Consider the following 15,156-nt stretch of genomic DNA (forward strand, 5'->3'; position numbering starts at 1 on the left):
CTACTTTAGTAGGCCAAACTTGTGTATTTTTTTGTCATATTTTCTCAATTTCTTTGGCCATATACTTTTTTTTTAGTCATTATATATATAATCAATTGTAAACAAAGCAAGAAAGACGTACGAAAGAGCAAAAATTTATAAAAACTTTGCTTAAACTAAAATCCGGAAATATCCGAAATCTTAATTTTTACAAATATCATACTTTGACATTCGACCTTGACACTTTGTAATAACATCCGGTGAAAACAAAGTTGACAATTCTTGGTGCAAGTCTGGTGTTTATTTGATAATCAGTCATTGGTATTGAAGTTCTGGCTGGTCTGTTCGTCTTCTTCAGATAAGAACTAATCAGGTTGATTTGAATATATCACAATAAATAGTATATCTTGTTTTACAGCAGCTTAAACTTGGTATTACTCCCTATACCCTGTGTGAAAAGAGTGTTTACTAACATTGCACTTCATTTCAGCTCTCTCATTTATCATTGATTATTAGAGTATTATAGAGTAACGGTTTATTTCACATTATCAGTTCATTGAGTTTGTCTGTCTGACTTCATCGAAGGTAATTATGCCTATCATGGAGTAAGGAGTAAAGTATACATGCAATTGGTGTAAGATATTTACAAATCTATTGGGTATATTTTGTGTTTTGATATTCAGATTATTTGACTTCAATATTTAAGTAAACGTGTCGGTTTCTTTATATTAATCAACTCGTGTCGGTTTCTTCTATTTCGTGTCTATTTCATTCCGCTTTTGTTTTTTTTCATATTAGGATTTATTATTGGGTAATTATTAGTAATCAGTACTTAGATAACTTAGTTATTTATTTAGAACTTAGTTATTTAGTTAAAACTTACTTAAATTTAGTTAAATTTTTTTCAGAACTTATTGATTGAATTTGACTTATTGCTCTTAACTTTAAATTAATTAGTATAGAATTATTAATTGGTCTAATTAAGTTATTTAGCAGTTAATTAGTTTATACATTTTTTTCTTTTTCAGAGTTTATTTTAGAAACTTAGTTTATTTATCCAATTAAGTTAATTTATCAGATTATTCAGGGTTATCGGCTTAGAATTTAATTAGAATAGAAACTTATTAAGTTGTTAGTTCAGTCATATAAGGTGTTTAATCATCATGTCAGAAGAGGACCTTACACAGGAGGAACTGCAAAAGTTAGCTAAATCTTTCAAGGAACTTGGAGTAAAACCAAAACTAAAATCTGGAGAAGAACTTAAATCCTGGTTGATAAGTTATGCAAATTGGGCAGCACCAAGGACATTGCAGATGGACATGCCTCAGGATAATGATGCATCAAGTAGTCCAAAAGAAACAACATCATATACCACTAACACTCCGAAACTGCCATTCTTTTCTGGAGATAAGAAAGGCGAAACATCATATGATTTGTGGCGTTATGAAGTTGAGTGTTTGATTAGAGATGGCGTTAAGACATCAGCAGTTCTGCAGAGCATCAGAAGATCACTTCGAGGAAATGCAGCAAGAGTCCTGATGCGACTCGGAACAGAAGCATCCATTGATGAAATTTTGCAGAGATTTGACAGCGTCTATGGAATTGTTGATGACAATGAGAATCTTTTGTCCCAGTTTTACAGTGCATCTCAAAAAGAAAATGAAGATGTTTCAGAATGGAGCTGTCGATTAGAGGATCTGTTAAATAAGGTGATACAAAATGGTGAAATTGTTCCAACAAATACAGATCAGATGTTGCGAAACATGTTCTGGAATGGACTTGCAGAAAACCTAAAGGACATAACTGGCCATATATTTAAAGAGTGCATTGACTTTGATGAATTAAGAAAGGCAATTAGGAAGGTAGAACAAGATAAGATCAGACATAAAGATGCCAGTAAGAAAGCCACTATCCAACAGACTGTTACCAGTGATTCAAAGATGGATGAATTGAAAGCAATGATTCAAAAGATGGACACTAAAGTGAATCAGATGAAAGAAGATATTGATGTTGTACGTCAGAAATATCAAACTGAGAAACCACATAATTCAAGATTTCAAGGTCAAGGAGGATATTTTCAGGATCAACAATATCAAGGAAATTTTAGAAACAGAGGAAAAGATTACCCACAAGAGAGAAGAAATGAGGGAGAAGTTGTTTGTTATAGATGTGGACAAGTTGGACATATACAATATGGCTGTCGTGTTCGCTTGGACCACAAAAGAGATTTAAACTCACAGCAACCTGCTTCGAGACGCGGACGCTAGGTTGTACTGATAGACAGCGTCAAGTTCCAGGAATTATTGGAGATAACACAGAAGTAACGATAAGAATAAATGGAATACCTACAGCAGCATTGTTAGATACAGGATCAACAGTTTCCACTATTTGTGAATCTTTTTATGAACAAAATTTGCAAGATGTAGAAATTCAAGATATCAGAGATTTATTTGAGTTGAAATGTGCTGATGGCAGTAATTTACCTTATAAAGGTGCGATAGAGCTAGATGTCATATCAGAAGGATTAGGAGATGACAGCAAGTATACATGTTTATTCCTGGTAGTTAATGATACAGATTATCACCAGAAGGTTCCAGTATTACTAGGGACAAACATTCTTAATTCCATAATGGGAGGAATAAAGGAATGTCATGGAGAAAGATTCTTACAGATATCAAGACTGCATGAGCCCTGGTATTGGACATTTCGATGTTTAGCATTAAGGGAAAGAGAGTTAGTGAAGAATAAATACAGATTGGCAGTAATCAAGTCTGCGGAAAGAAATCCCATTACTATCCAACCAAATTCTGAAGTGACAATAGAAGGATATGCAGACAAGATGTTTCCTTATAAACAGACCATGGCAATTATTCAGACAACAGAGAAATCAGCAATTCCTGCAGATTTAGACATCATCCCAAACTTAGTGGACTATAATCCCCAGAAGAGAGAGACAGTGTGGGTGACTGTAAGCAATGTGACAACAAGGACTGTCAGGGTACCACCTAGAGCGATTATTGCAGAAATTCAGCCAGTCACTGTGGAGGACATACCAGAATTTCCTGCAGGAGACAACACGTCCCAGGCAGTAGACTTTAATATTGCCCAAGACAACCTGACAAAGGAGGAATTTGCCATGGCCAAAGAGGTGATAGCGAGAAATAGAGACATTTTCTCCTGGGGTGAGACAGATATTGGCCACGTCACCACAGTCAAACACAGGATAGAGATGACGGATAATACACCTTTTAGACAGCGTCACAGGCGAATACCCCCATCCATGTTTAAGGAAGTCAGAGATCACATACAACAACTACTGACAGCAGGAATCATCCGGAAATCCAAGTCGCCATTTTCCAGCAACGTTGTCTTGGTGAGGAAGAAAAATGGAGATTTAAGGATGTGTGTGGATTACCGACAGTTGAACAACAAGACCAAGAAAGATGCCTATGCCCTTCCAAGAATTGAGGAGATCCTAGACAGTTTATCAGGCAATTCCTACTTCACAGTTCTAGATGCCAAATCTGGATACCATCAAATAGAAATTGAGGAGAGCCACAAAGAGCGCACAGCCTTTACTGTTGGCCCCTTAGGCTTCTTCGAGTATAATAGGATGCCCTTTGGCCTTTCGAACAGCCCGGCTACATACCAAAGACTTATGGAAGACTGTCTTGGAGAATTGAACCTTAACATCTGTTTTATTTTTCTTGATGATATTATCATCTTCTCAAGAACATATGAAGAACATCTAGATAGACTTCAACAAGTATTTGACAAGTTAAGGGCACCAGGATTGAAGCTTTCCCCTAAGAAATGTAATTTCTTTCAGGAAAGAGTCAGGTATGTAGGTCATATAGTTTCTAATCAAGGTATTGAGACAGACCCAGAGAAAACGAACAAAGTTCTTAACTGGCCCATACCTACAACTCCAGAAGAAGTTAGGAAATTTTTAGGTTTTGTCGGTTATTACCGCAAATTTATCAGAAACTTCAGCAAGATAGCAAGACCTTTATCCGAGTTGATGCCCATACCAACAGATAGTAAGAGATCAAGCAAGAAGAGAGGAAAAGTCTGGAAGTGGGGAAGTGAGGAACAGAATGCTTTTGACAGATTGAAGGAAGCATTAGCAACTCCACCTATACTCGGTTATGCTGATTACAGCCTGCCATTTGAACTGCACATAGATGCAAGTAAGATTGCTCTCGGTGCAGTTCTATATCAGAAACAAGGAGATGTGAAGAGAGTCATCAGCTATGCCAGTAGGAGCCTCACTAAACCAGAACAAAACTACCCCGCCCACAAACTTGAATTTTTAGGACTGAAGTGGGCAGTATGCGACAAATTTAAGGATTATTTACTAGGGAGTAAGACTAAAGTCTTGACAGATAATAACCCTCTTACTTACGTATTGACCTCAGCCAAGTTAGACTCTGCAGGTCATCGATGGTTGGCTTCTTTAGCTAATTTTGATTTAGATATTCAATACAGACCTGGATTTAAGAACTCAGACGCAGACGGACTATCAAGACTAACTGAACAAACTAATGACATGTCTTCTATTTCAGATGAATGTATGAAAGCATTATGTCAATCTATTCAGTTAGAGATTCCTTTTGTAGAGAATTTATCTGTAGATTCAGAATTAGTTAATCAGTTAAATTCTGAAATTTCCCAATTTCAACAGGTTGACTGGAAAGAAGCTCAACACAAAGACCCAGTATTACAGAAGTGGATGCATTATGTCAAATCAGGTAAGAGACCCCGAATGAGTGATCTACCAACCTCTGCTCATTCTTTAGCACTTATTAGGAATTTTCATCTATTAATTATGGAAGAAGGAATCTTAAAGAGGAAAGTTACCATAGATGATACATGCATAAAACAGATAGTAGTTCCAAGGGATATGATTCCAGTGGTGTTGAAAAATCTACACAATGATTTTGGACATCAAGGACGTGACCGTGTAACATCTCTGGTCCGCGACAGATTCTACTGGAACGGTATGAATTGTGATATTGATAGATGGATCAAGAATTGCCATAGGTGTCTACGTAGAAAGGTTCCAACTAACCAGCGAGCCCCTCTCATGCCAATCCAGACATCATACCCCCTTGAATTGGTGTGCATGGATTTCCTGACACTTGAACCATCTAAAGGAGGCTTCCAGCATATACTGATCATTACAGATCATTTTTCCAGGTTTGCTGTGGCTGTGCCCACGAAGAACTTTACAGCTAAAACCACAGCAGAGGCTTTCTACAACAATTTCATTACCAATTATGGCATTCCAGTCAGAATACATAGTGATCAGGGTGCAAATTTTGATGGAAATATCATCAAGGAACTATGTCTGATTACAGGGATGAAGAAATCAAGGACCACTCCCTATCATCCCATGGGCAACGGGATGTGTGAGAGATTCAACAGGACGCTACTCAACATGCTTGGAACTCTCCATCCAGCCCAAAAGACCAACTGGAAGAAGTACCTTTCTCCCCTGGTGCAGGCATACAACAGTACCAGGCATGAGAGTACAGGACAATCACCGTACAGATTGATGTTTGGCCGTGAACCACTTTTGCCAGTTGATGTTGCTTTCGGGATCAACAACCAAGAGAAAAAATCACTTACCAAGTACATAGAAGACCTCAGAACAAGAATGAAGACAGCGTACCATCTGGCGAGGAAATCAGCTGATAGGTCTAGAGTGAAACAGGGTAAGTATTATGATTTAAAGGTAAGAGGTATAGATCTTCATGAAGGAGATAGAGTTCTTGTCAAGGTTGTTGCTTTCGATGGTAAGCACAAGATAGCTGATAAGTGGGAGGAGGAAGCATACATCGTATTGCGCCAGCCAAACAAAGAAGTACCAGTCTATGTAGTACAGAGAGAGGATGGAACCGGAAAGAAGCGAACTCTTCATCGGAACCTCCTATTGCCAATAGGATGCATAGACCCAGAGTTTCAGGAGAAACCAATTCCCAAACCTAGAGCCAATAAACAGAAGGACACAACACAGAATGAAGAAGAAACAGAGTTGAAGCAGCAAAATGATGTGGCAGATCTAGATATCAGTGATAGTGACTCAGAATATGAGATCCAAGTTGTAAAGGTACCTGTACAAAGAACTCCTATAGAGATTTCTAAGGAACCAGTTAGAGTTGTAGAAGAAGAGGTTACACAGCCAGAAAGGGAAGCCGCGGAAGACCCTGCACCCCAAGATGAGGAGGGTGATGGCTCTGAACCTGGTGATGAGATAGGGTTAAGGAGATCTGCAAGAACTAGACGACCGCCAAAGAGATTTGCCGATTATCAGCTGTATCAGATTTGCGACAGGCGAAGAGAAGAGTTGAGTATTTTGAAGCAAATTTTAGAAAACACAAATCGGTCAGAGGAAAGAAATATTTTATTAGGTTGCATTTCAGACATTATTAGCAAATTGTAGATATATTGTTTTTTATGATCATAGCTATTTCAGTTTCAGTTGGAAATGACGAGGACGTCATTTCACAACTGGGGGGAGTTTGTGATAGTTTGACTTAGTTTTATTTTTAGCATTATTTAGTTATTCATTCATTCACTTTTTCCATCTTTCACTCTTTGCGCTGCACTAATACTAACAAGTGTGTAAACTTAAACACCCCTATTATAAATAATGGTATAGCCTGTTTAGGTTATTTATTTCAGTGGTTTGGATTATTCCATTTGAAGATAGGTATTTTTATATTTACGGTTTGTGATTGGTCAGTATTGGTCACTACTGATAGAGTTTGGCGGGAGATATTCTTTTGTATTCTGGTTCTGTAATTCTTTAATTGCAACCAAGACTTCTAGCCAGACAGGTGTGTTTCAGACTGAGACAAAGCATACAGACTCAGACCTGTAAGTTATTCTTTTAAAACATAATTCTTTAAATAAATACAATTCTAAACTAGATTAAAATAATTAATAAAGTTAATATATAAGTATGATTGTGTAGAGTGAACGTTTTGAATACAGTACAATGTAAATATCGGTGAGCAGTATATGTCTTATATATTTAATTGTATAGTAGACAAGATCTTATATATATTGTATAAATTATAAATAGGTCAAGTCATATAATGAGCCTGATCCGCTGATTGATACTACGTATATATGCAGTGTCGTGCACCTAGTTCCATAAATTGGTAACTATCTGTTGAAATTCATTATTGTAAATAGTTTTCATATAATCTATATATTAGAGTGATGTTTCTAAGAGTTGGAAATATTATTTAACATAAAATTCAGATTATCGTGTATTGCGATTAAATGTAAAGTGATATAATTGACCTATAAGTAAATGTATGTTATACATGTTTGTGATGTCTATAATGTTTGTGTTGTTATAGTGGTGTGCTTATTTGTTTTATGTATTGTTTTAGGGTGAAACGATTAATGCGACGTAACGCTCAGAATATATAATATAGAACCCTACAATCGTCTTGGTGTTTTGTTTTATTCGTCCAAGAACGGTTACAAAAATGGCGCCCAACGTGGTTTAGGATCAACGGCAATCTGGTGGACGTCCCCCGCACGCCCATTCCCGTGCAAGGACGGAATTCCAGACGAGAAAGTATAGGCCGACGAAGACCCGCCAAAACAATCCGTGGAGTTTCCCGCACTTTGGTGACGTCATCTACCGGAAGTGTTTATTCGAGGAGATCCACGTGTGTTACTATTCTCGTCCTCGTGTGTGTTGTGTCTTGTGTTTTGTGAAATCTTTGTAAATGTGTTGTGAAATGTATATGTTGTGTACATGTTCATAAGGAATTTAAATCATTGATTGGTAAGAAATTTCTATTGCGCACCACAAACTAGTTGTATGTTGAAACGTTGATATATATCACGTGATTGCGATCAGCTGTTGTCTACTTTAGTAGGTCAATTCCAAACTTGTGTATTTTTTTGTCATATTTTCTCAATTTCTTTGGCCATATACTTTTTTTTTAGTCATTATATATATAATCAATTGTAAACAAAGCAAGAAAGACGTACGAAAGAGCAAAAATTTATAAAAACTTTGCTTAAACTAAAATCCGGAAATATCCGAAATCTTAATTTTTACAAATATCATACTTTGACATTCGACCTTGACACTTTGTAATAACATCCGGTGAAAACAAAGTTGACAATTCTTGGTGCAAGTCTGGTGTTTATTTGATAATCAGTCATTGGTATTGAAGTTCTGGCTGGTCTGTTCGTCTTCTTCAGATAAGAACTAATCAGGTTGATTTGAATATATCACAATAAATAGTATATCTTGTTTTACAGCAGCTTAAACTTGGTATTACTCCCTATACCCTGTGTGAAAAGAGTGTTTACTAACATTGCACTTCATTTCAGCTCTCTCATTTATCATTGATTATTAGAGTATTATAGAGTAACGGTTTATTTCACATTATCAGTTCATTGAGTTTGTCTGTCTGACTTCATCGAAGGTAATTATGCCTATCATGGAGTAAGGAGTAAAGTATACATGCAATTGGTGTAAGATATTTACAAATCTATTGGGTATATTTTGTGTTTTGATATTCAGATTATTTGACTTCAATATTTAAGTAAACGTGTCGGTTTCTTTATATTAATCAACTCGTGTCGGTTTCTTCTATTTCGTGTCTATTTCATTCCGCTTTTGTTTTTTTACATATTAGGATTTATTATTGGGTAATTATTAGTAATCAGTACTTAGATAACTTAGTTATTTATTTAGAACTTAGTTATTTAGTTAAAACTTACTTAAATTTAGTTAAATTTTTTTCAGAACTTATTGATTGAATTTGACTTATTGCTCTTAACTTTAAATTAATTAGTATAGAATTATTAATTGGTCTAATTAAGTTATTTAGCAGTTAATTAGTTTATACATTTTTTTCTTTTTCAGAGTTTATTTTAGAAACTTAGTTTATTTATCCAATTAAGTTAATTTATCAGATTATTCAGGGTTATCGGCTTAGAATTTAATTAGAATAGAAACTTATTAAGTTGTTAGTTCAGTCATATAAGGTGTTTAATCATCATGTCAGAAGAGGACCTTACACAGGAGGAACTGCAAAAGTTAGCTAAATCTTTCAAGGAACTTGGAGTAAAACCAAAACTAAAATCTGGAGAAGAACTTAAATCCTGGTTGATAAGTTATGCAAATTGGGCAGCACCAAGGACATTGCAGATGGACATGCCTCAGGATAATGATGCATCAAGTAGTCCAAAAGAAACAACATCATATACCACTAACACTCCGAAACTGCCATTCTTTTCTGGAGATAAGAAAGGCGAAACATCATATGATTTGTGGCGTTATGAAGTTGAGTGTTTGATTAGAGATGGCGTTAAGACATCAGCAGTTCTGCAGAGCATCAGAAGATCACTTCGAGGAAATGCAGCAAGAGTCCTGATGCGACTCGGAACAGAAGCATCCATTGATGAAATTTTGCAGAGATTTGACAGCGTCTATGGAATTGTTGATGACAATGAGAATCTTTTGTCCCAGTTTTACAGTGCATCTCAAAAAGAAAATGAAGATGTTTCAGAATGGAGCTGTCGATTAGAGGATCTGTTAAATAAGGTGATACAAAATGGTGAAATTGTTCCAACAAATACAGATCAGATGTTGCGAAACATGTTCTGGAATGGACTTGCAGAAAACCTAAAGGACATAACTGGCCATATATTTAAAGAGTGCATTGACTTTGATGAATTAAGAAAGGCAATTAGGAAGGTAGAACAAGATAAGATCAGACATAAAGATGCCAGTAAGAAAGCCACTATCCAACAGACTGTTACCAGTGATTCAAAGATGGATGAATTGAAAGCAATGATTCAAAAGATGGACACTAAAGTGAATCAGATGAAAGAAGATATTGATGTTGTACGTCAGAAATATCAAACTGAGAAACCACATAATTCAAGATTTCAAGGTCAAGGAGGATATTTTCAGGATCAACAATATCAAGGAAATTTTAGAAACAGAGGAAAAGATTACCCACAAGAGAGAAGAAATGAGGGAGAAGTTGTTTGTTATAGATGTGGACAAGTTGGACATATACAATATGGCTGTCGTGTTCGCTTGGACCACAAAAGAGATTTAAACTCACAGCAACCTGCTTCGAGACGCGGACGCTAGGTTGTACTGATAGACAGCGTCAAGTTCCAGGAATTATTGGAGATAACACAGAAGTAACGATAAGAATAAATGGAATACCTACAGCAGCATTGTTAGATACAGGATCAACAGTTTCCACTATTTGTGAATCTTTTTATGAACAAAATTTGCAAGATGTAGAAATTCAAGATATCAGAGATTTATTTGAGTTGAAATGTGCTGATGGCAGTAATTTACCTTATAAAGGTGCGATAGAGCTAGATGTCATATCAGAAGGATTAGGAGATGACAGCAAGTATACATGTTTATTCCTGGTAGTTAATGATACAGATTATCACCAGAAGGTTCCAGTATTACTAGGGACAAACATTCTTAATTCCATAATGGGAGGAATAAAGGAATGTCATGGAGAAAGATTCTTACAGATATCAAGACTGCATGAGCCCTGGTATTGGACATTTCGATGTTTAGCATTAAGGGAAAGAGAGTTAGTGAAGAATAAATACAGATTGGCAGTAATCAAGTCTGCGGAAAGAAATCCCATTACTATCCAACCAAATTCTGAAGTGACAATAGAAGGATATGCAGACAAGATGTTTCCTTATAAACAGACCATGGCAATTATTCAGACAACAGAGAAATCAGCAATTCCTGCAGATTTAGACATCATCCCAAACTTAGTGGACTATAATCCCCAGAAGAGAGAGACAGTGTGGGTGACTGTAAGCAATGTGACAACAAGGACTGTCAGGGTACCACCTAGAGCGATTATTGCAGAAATTCAGCCAGTCACTGTGGAGGACATACCAGAATTTCCTGCAGGAGACAACACGTCCCAGGCAGTAGACTTTAATATTGCCCAAGACAACCTGACAAAGGAGGAATTTGCCATGGCCAAAGAGGTGATAGCGAGAAATAGAGACATTTTCTCCTGGGGTGAGACAGATATTGGCCACGTCACCACAGTCAAACACAGGATAGAGATGACGGATAATACACCTTTTAGACAGCGTCACAGGCGAATACCCCCATCCATGTTTAAGGAAGTCAGAGATCACATACAACAACTACTGACAGCAGGAATCATCCGGAAATAAATTTAATAAATTTTCATTTTCCAGGGGGGGTCGGGACCCCCCCGACCCCCCCTCTAGATCCGCGCATGGGCTGGAAGGACTTTGAAAGCATTGTGTCATGTATCCATTCATTTTCTGAAATACTGGTACTCAGGAAGATGAATCAGAAACTATATTTGCATAGTAGAGGATAATTTTTTTTCCCGAACAGTCGAACCCCGTTACTCTTTGTTGGTAAAATGGTTTATATGGGTATATGTTACAGTTGCAGTCTTGAAGCAGAAAGAATACTTTGTCCTCATTTTATTTCAATAATCATTTAATTGTTATTTCCCTATAAACTAACAAATTTAGCATCATATTGTTTACATATAATGTATGTGACATATGTTAAGATAATAAACCAGTATACTTCGACCTTTGGCATATCTCCAACAATGGTCAAGTCATGCAGATCGAAGGCTTATTATTGATTTTATTCAGTTTTAACAGCTGGAACTATCTTGATGCATGCATGCAAGATTATAACCTGATTATGAGCAAATATAATAGCGAGCGCAGCTCGCCGGCGCGCAGCGCCGGCGCGAAGCGAGCTCTCTACCGGCAAGGCGTGTGTGAATAGAAAATTCGGACTATTTTCACATTCATTCAACGGATTTTTTTGGCGTCAGTAAATCGGACCAGTAATGCCTTGTTTTAATCGTCCCAGTAGTTCCCTGTAATTATGGTTTCCCGTTTCACACTCCCACGAGAACAAGATAAAAGACTATGTACATGCATTGTAAATAACACAACGCCAATTTCCATTACTTTTAAGAGTAACGGAGTTATCGTCCTTTCGAGTGACGTCACAATGGATTTCTTGCACATTGATCCGACAGAATTTTTCGGAGTCAGTAAATTTCGACCCACAATGCAATTCCTCAATGTCGGCCGATCTCACTAGACTGGATACCATCTCGCGAGAATCAAAGTAAAACTTTTGAGAAACAGATAAATTGTGTAATTTCCAGAACATCATGCTTTTTAAGTAAACAATCAATATTTTTCGCGTAGTTTTTTCTAGTGTGTTTTCAAAGAGACAGACTACACTTGACCGACGTGAACTTTGACATCACAATAAGGGGAAACAACTCTAAGTAGTTATTGTAAATGTGCTGAAATATAAATACCAAAATCTTCTCAAAATCTCGCAGAGCTAACGAATCGAGACATTTCTTCAGAGATAGGAAACAGCTGTAACTTGCTCTCATTTGGATGAATGCTCACATTTATTTTATTCACTGTATTTACGGTAATTTCCAGGAACGTTTTTTTGGCGTGGGGCGTGGCAACATCATTCAAAAAATCTTCACAAGCAAAAAGAAAAATAAAATTCTCAAAATCAGGAAAATTCTAATCGGGGTGAGGAATGGGGAGTGCGTGGTATGCCTTTAGCTCTTTAGCTGCTCAAAAGTGTCTTTATTTTCACTACTAATATATACTATATACGGTATTACATGCTACCGGGGGATCCATTTTCCTTATGTGATCAACAAATTTTTTTATACGTAAATTTGATTTCTTTTTAAACGGGGGAGGGGGGATTCTGTGATAAGTCAATTTTTATTTGTTTAAGAAAAATGTCTGCTGCAAGAAAAGAGGAAATATTATGTTAAAACATTATGTTAAAATCTTTATTATTCAACAACATTTTTTCTGAGATATTTCTATACTGGCGTGCGACCAGTATATAAACAATCTGATCAAAATCAGATTTTTGATCCGCTCCGACAAATTCTGATGTCGCTACACTTTATTCAGCGACTATCAGAATTTCGGAGCGTTATTAAGATCTGATTTTAATCAGATTGGTATATAAATAAATAAAAAATCTTATGAATTATGAATAATAAAAATTTACTGGAAAATTGGTATATTTATTTTATTTTGCATTCTTCATTTACGTGTACTTTACGTCACTACTTTTATTTTTATTGATTTATCATAATTCATTTTTGATCACCTGCTGCGCTCGCCCCAACGGTCGCACCGTAAAACATATTAATTTCATGTAGATATTAACTTAAAGATATTTCCCATTGGAAGCCATGTTTGAAGTAAAAATCCACAATTTCTTCATTAATACTCCAATTTCGAATGGCTTCTATAAAAAATCTTTTTTTTTTTTTTTTTTAATTCTTAATGCTCTAACCTTACCCCCCTCCCCCCCCCCCCCCCCCCCCCCCCCGAAATTCATCATTCATACAATTTTCTTTCACAGCGTTCAATATATTTATATTTTATATTTAAGAAAGAAGATTTTTAATGTACATATTTTCAAGTTAGATAGTTTGTGATAGAAAGTTCCTCAGATTTATGATAGAAAGTTCCTCAGAAATTATTATCGCTTCATGTAAGAATTCATATGAAGATGAAGACAATTCTCCTGGGAAGGGGGGGATGAGATCCAGTCAATAACTGCGTTTACCAGAGGTTGGTCCCAGGATTTTATTTTTGGTAACTTTACTATGTGTGATCTAAAGACGGATTAAAAATAAATTTTTAGTTGGGGGGGGGGGGTGGTTCTGACCCAACAGCCCCCCCCCCCCCCCCGGATCTGCACATAATATATCAAAAGCTCTTAACATACCATTTAGAAGGATTCGAAATTTATCTATATCCACTGTGAAGGAGACCGGAGTTGTGGTTCCTGAATCTGGATTCCGAACATGGAGCTTCATCTGGACGCATGGCTCATTCACTTCCTGTAGAGAACCATATCCAATGATTAAACTTGAAAATCTCATTTCATATACAGGTGTCATAGAATATTTTGACCCCCGCTAAATATAAAACATGGGTTCAGACAATCACATGATATCTTAAACATGGGTTCAAAATTTTGTGGCATCAAAACATATTATTATTATAAGATACTGGTACATGTACATGTATCTATTATGAAAATGTTATGCGATAGAACATGATATATATACTGACAATACCGGTATTTCAATAGTTTGCAGGGCATAATATCCCTTGCATGCGAGTCCTGTAAAAGGACCCATTCCCAATTAAAAATTGACTTGTTTTTTTCCCAAAATCTAATTAAAAATTCCCCAAAAAATTGTGTCATATTGTGTTATAAAAGATAAGGTGGAGAATTTGTAACTGCTGAGCGAGACATCCTTAAATGTGTAAACTGAAATATCTTAGTGTTCTGTTAAGTGTGGTCTATAACGATAAAAAAAACCCCATTAATTTAATGATTACATGTGTAATATGCAACCCAGAAAACTGTATTAGAATTTTTGTTTTTGCTAACTTGCATTTAGTCATATTTGTTAAAAACTAATTTTTCCCAAAAGAGCAATTTTCCGACAAAAAATTCTCCAATGAAAGGGTACAGGACCCTGTATCAAAAAGAGTCAATTAAGCCCTGTGTTGTAGTGCAAGTGTTTTACATTCTACTTTTTCGACAATCAAAAAACTGTTTTGCAGGCATGAGAGCAACAAATTTATGAACTACTGCACCCCTAAAAATTTTTATTCGTGTGCCAAAAAATTTCTCAGCAAACCAATACTTAAATGTCTCTGGTATATTATACTCCATCAAAATCTTCATCTAGATTGCAAAAATTATTAGCAGCAAATACTGTGGTTTCATTAATATTCAAGGGTATCAATTTTCGTGGATAAAGTGAAAATCACAGTTTCAAGGATACATAAATTCGTGGCCAATGACCCTATCAATGTAAAATGTTAATAGAAATTGTACTTCAATGAACATTAAATTTCGTGGATCAACTTAACAACGAAATCCACAAAAATTGGTATTCAACGAATATTGATGAAACCACAGTAGTTGATTTATAGTATATATATCACCAATAATTGAGCCAGTGTTCAAAGTCATTCTATGAACAAACCTTTAGTTCACTAGAACTCAGGATGTAGTCTACTCTCCACTCTGTCTTCTCCAAATGTGATACTAAA

The 15,156-nt window shown here is 36.0% G+C and overlaps 1 protein-coding gene across 2 annotated transcripts in view; it reads right to left on the reverse strand.

Moving 5' to 3' along the window:
• LOC128170549 (COMM domain-containing protein 4-like) overlaps window positions 1–15,156 on the reverse strand; it is a 40,147-nt gene that overhangs the window by 2,512 nt on the left and 22,479 nt on the right. For both annotated transcript variants that reach the window (XM_052836334.1, XM_052836333.1), the window contains exons 7-8: window positions 15,090–15,151; window positions 13,811–13,925 (exon numbers count right to left, since the gene is read on the reverse strand). In XM_052836334.1, the coding sequence (XP_052692294.1) occupies window positions 13,811–13,925; window positions 15,090–15,151 (177 nt within the window). The remainder of the gene's footprint in view (window positions 1–13,810; window positions 13,926–15,089; window positions 15,152–15,156) is intronic.

Source organism: Crassostrea angulata, chromosome 2 (assembly GCF_025612915.1).
Source record: "Crassostrea angulata isolate pt1a10 chromosome 2, ASM2561291v2, whole genome shotgun sequence".
In the NCBI taxonomy this organism is placed as follows: domain Eukaryota; kingdom Metazoa; phylum Mollusca; class Bivalvia; order Ostreida; family Ostreidae; genus Magallana; species Magallana angulata.